This window comes from Branchiostoma floridae, chromosome 15 (assembly GCF_000003815.2).
Source record: "Branchiostoma floridae strain S238N-H82 chromosome 15, Bfl_VNyyK, whole genome shotgun sequence".
Lineage (NCBI taxonomy): Eukaryota > Metazoa > Chordata > Leptocardii > Amphioxiformes > Branchiostomatidae > Branchiostoma > Branchiostoma floridae.
Window position 1 is genome coordinate 7,955,281 of NC_049993.1, and position 3,859 is coordinate 7,959,139.

General features: G+C 39.2%; 1 protein-coding gene across 1 annotated transcript; it reads left to right on the top strand.

Annotated features, from left to right (window-relative positions):
- The first annotated feature begins 303 nt into the window (after nt 1–303).
- Nucleotides 304–2,801, top strand: LOC118432274. Its single transcript, XM_035843809.1, has 4 exons — nt 304–609; nt 1,381–1,633; nt 2,001–2,115; nt 2,633–2,801. Exons 1-4 carry the CDS (start codon nt 598–600, stop codon nt 2,799–2,801), a joined length of 549 nt encoding a protein of 182 aa, XP_035699702.1. The 5' UTR covers nt 304–597.
- Nucleotides 2,802–3,859: the final 1,058 nt, after the last annotated feature.

Here is a 3,859-nt window from a genome sequence, read left to right on the forward strand (position 1 = left end):
GAAGCTTCACCTGCTCTGGTCGAGAGCCAACTTTCTTACTGGCAGCAGACAGAAGACCTGCATTTGGTAGGTGATGGCAGAAAGAGTGGTTATAAATTCTGGTTAATCTGTGGTCATATAGTGGTGTGCCCTATTCCCTCCATTCAGCTTTGTGATTTTGATAGAAAGTTTGGACAATTTTACTCCAAAAATTGTACAGAAATTTGAGTACTTGCAACTTACACATGGTATAAAGCTCAGTTTCATCTGCACCTGTATAACAATATACTTACAAATAAAAGGTAATTGACCTATTTTAAAGAATAATATTGAGCAAATACATTATATAACTTGTTTTGATATAATAAGAGATTTAATTGAAAAAAAAATCCATGTAACTATCATAATGATTTTCCCCAACAAAGTTTTCTGTGAGAAAATGTCTCTCTTTGGACAGCTGAACATCAAAGAAACAAGACTAATTTCTGTAGGTAGCTGAATGTTTGTTGATTGACTTTCCTTGCAGACCAGAGGGCACCCACTAACATCCAAATACAACAAACTGGAACAGACTGTACTGTCACATGGGATCCCCCACCAAAACCTGGATTTCAAGTTATGGAGTACCAAGTATGTACAAAACTTCTCTTCATCTTGATAAATGTGCTTCAACTTTTTGTCACAGTTTTCAGATATGTTGGTACAAAATACTACATTTAGTAGATACAGGGCAACTTTAAGTTACAGCTGTTTCTCAATGCTTTTTTTACTTCATGTTTCCAAATGTTCCAGACTGCTTTTAACTAGATTAATAACTCATTACAATAGGAAGGTGGTCAGCAACTGATGATTTTTCTGAAAATGTTGCAGTTATGTTCACTGTTACTGTTATAGTAGCAATATTACTACATGTACTAACATTGGTGTAAATGTGTTTTGCTATGGAACCAAAAGTAACAAGACCCTAAAACTGCATGTCTTTGAAATTTCTAGTAATTCCTGAACAGTTCCAAGCATTTTAACAATCAGTAAACATATTCAAAATAAAAAATAGAATAGTCCAGGGCTCGAAATACTTTTTTCTGCATACCTGCACAGGTAACATTGAAAATTACCTGCACCAGACAAATTTAGTCAAATTTAATGCAGGTTAGGTGTAGGTAGACATCAGAAATACCCGCACAGCTCCAATTTTACCTGCACTAACCTGCATATGCAGGTGGTATTTTGAGCCCTGTAGTTCTAATTCTAGTTTAAAGGCAAAGTTAGGCAAAGAAGATTAATGGACTATGCTGATTTTGAGCATAAGTCTTATACATTGTATGTATATCATCTACAATGTGTTTATGATTATGATTGAATCTTTTTGAGCATCACATTATACAAAATGGTGTGTTCCAGGTGATGGCTACAGCCCAGCTGCCTGCCAGAGATGATGATGTATGGGAAAATGAGTATGATAACGTCACCAAATCCACGGGACAAGGGACAAGGACTGCAACGTTCCAGAAGTCTTCCCCAGATGCCACCTCACTAACAAACCTAAGGGAGCTGAGGCCCAACTCTATCTATCCGTTTCGAGTCAGGGCTAGGTCACAAGATGGCTGGGGTGGATACAGTAAAGAAGTCAACTGCACAGTGCCCCCTCTGGCAGGTAAGAGTTCTTCTCTCTGCCTCAATCATGTTATGTATGCAAACTACTTGAGAATTTTTTTGGGTCAATTTTCTAGCTTTCCAGTCATCTCAGATCTGCACACCAAATCAACAAAGGTCCATTAATTGATGAACCTACATGTATCAATAGTATACCTGTTTTTGTTCGTAATTAAAAAAATTAGTATAGTATATCTGTTCTTGTGAAACATTGTGAAATCTATTATATACAGTCTATACAGTCTTCTATTTAAATGACATTTTGAATCATGTTTTTTTTCTGGTCCTCCTTCCACCCATCACGGATGACATTTGGCATGCATCTGTCGCCACTAGTTACATTTTCTCTCCCTCTACACGATTTTCAGTTCCTTTTCCACCACCTGCTCCAATAAAAAATGATGACGCAGCAACTAGAGAGAGCAGTGACCGGACCATTCCTATGTGGCTGTATGGAGCCCCGAATCGCTACGGACCTGTGGGGTGAGTTGTGAGCAACAATGTTGAACTTCGTGAAGACTCTGTACATAGCTTCATCACCCTGGGGAATCAAGTAGAATTTGTACAACACCTGTGGTAAGGAAATGGTACAGTCCATTCAGGAACTGCTAAAGGTAGCTGAGGAGTTGCTGATACATCAACCAGGCAAATGTATTTCAGGGTGTGATACGAGATCTGACCTTAAATTATCATTGGCCGAGACTAATTCAGCACGAAGGACATGTGTGTTTACCTATGTTTGGATAGTGTTCAGTACAAAGGACAGGTATGTTTGTGTGTTTGTGTGTGTGTTCTGTGTGTCTGTTGCTCCCCCTCTCATTTGCATCCCATCTCTTTCACATTATATAAATACACGACAAGCTTGCGGAGAACTTTTCCTTTACTTTACCTTAGGCTTTATTTTTTCCTGTCCTCCATTACAGAAGCAAACAGGATATATATGTTTGGGATTGCATCTTCTATGATCATGACTCACTCAAGAAGTTTATTTCTTGCCCAGGTGCTACCAGGTTGTGGTCATTGAGCTGAAAAATGGAGCAACAACTGATGAACTGCCAGCACCACAAAACCTGGAAGTGTTCAACAATTACAGCCAGGCAGCCGCCAATTACAGCCAATCAGCCGGAAAAAATTACATCGCCTATGTAGCTGCCGCTCATAGAGGGTGAGTTGAAACAAGAAAGCTTCTGAAAAAAGCTGGCCGGTGCATATTCTGGAAAAAGCCTGGATGTCAAACAAAATCACACGAAAAAAGAGTTTTTAAACGTCGAATTACTGAATGGTCTGTCTTCTATTAAAAAAACATTACATGAGATTTGTCTAACAAAGAAAAAAAAATTGTAACCAGTGGGGTTCGAACCCACAATCCACGGCTGCAGAAGCAAATTGCTATTTGCACCCAGCGTCTTAAACGGGTCGGCACACCGACTCATTATGAATCAGGTGTATAGAAGGGCTATTAGAAGGGTTTAGTTAAATTGACTGATTCATGCATCCATCCATGCATCCAAACGAACGGTTGAATGAACCGCTTCTGTCGATTCTACGCACCGGCAAAAATTCATTCTTTAGGCAGAAAACAGTTACATGTCAGAATGACAATTTAGGCAATGACTCGACACTTTCTAAAGATATATTTCATTAGTTCCATGTTCATAAGTGATATCAATGGCCAGTGGCAATGTATTGAAATTGAACGGTCACAGGTAGGGCTAGGTATCAGTACAGCGTACCGGTACAAAACCGGTTTTTCTCATCGGACCGGTCCAGAAAAAACGGCCCTGAAAAAATTAGTAGGACCGGATGTTGGACCGATTGGAAAATTAACAGATTATTTTATCAGTCATTCACACGTTTTGGCGCTTACAGGTGGAAGAAAATAACAACAGTGAAGTAGAGTTTGTAGTAATTTTTTTTTGGTAGTTTCTACTTAGTTTTACAGCCAATTGCACAGGTGCAGTTAGCATTGTAGGATTTTAAAACGCCAGCGTAAGTCTAATACTCCACCAAACAGATTTCTTTGTTGTAAAATGTACCATTGGTATGAGTCATACTGAATTAGGTTCAGGTTCAGGTCCGGACCTGGACCTAATTCTCTGGACCTGAACCGGACCTGGACCTGAATTTTCTGTACCGGTACCCACCCCTAGTCACAGGTCATACTTTAGGTAACTACAATCATTGGACATGTACATCTTCAAAAGACTTTCCTATGTCTGTGTAGTGA

What these genes read in the sequence shown, in the direction of transcription:
- LOC118432274 (XM_035843809.1), top strand. An exon ending in CACAGTGCCCCCTCTGGCAG is followed by an intron (nt 1,634 to 2,000) that starts GTAAGAGTTCTT and finishes CACGATTTTCAG; the next exon opens with TTCCTTTTCCACCACCTGCT. An exon ending in AATCGCTACGGACCTGTGGG is followed by an intron (nt 2,116 to 2,632) that starts GTGAGTTGTGAG and finishes TTTCTTGCCCAG; the next exon opens with GTGCTACCAGGTTGTGGTCA.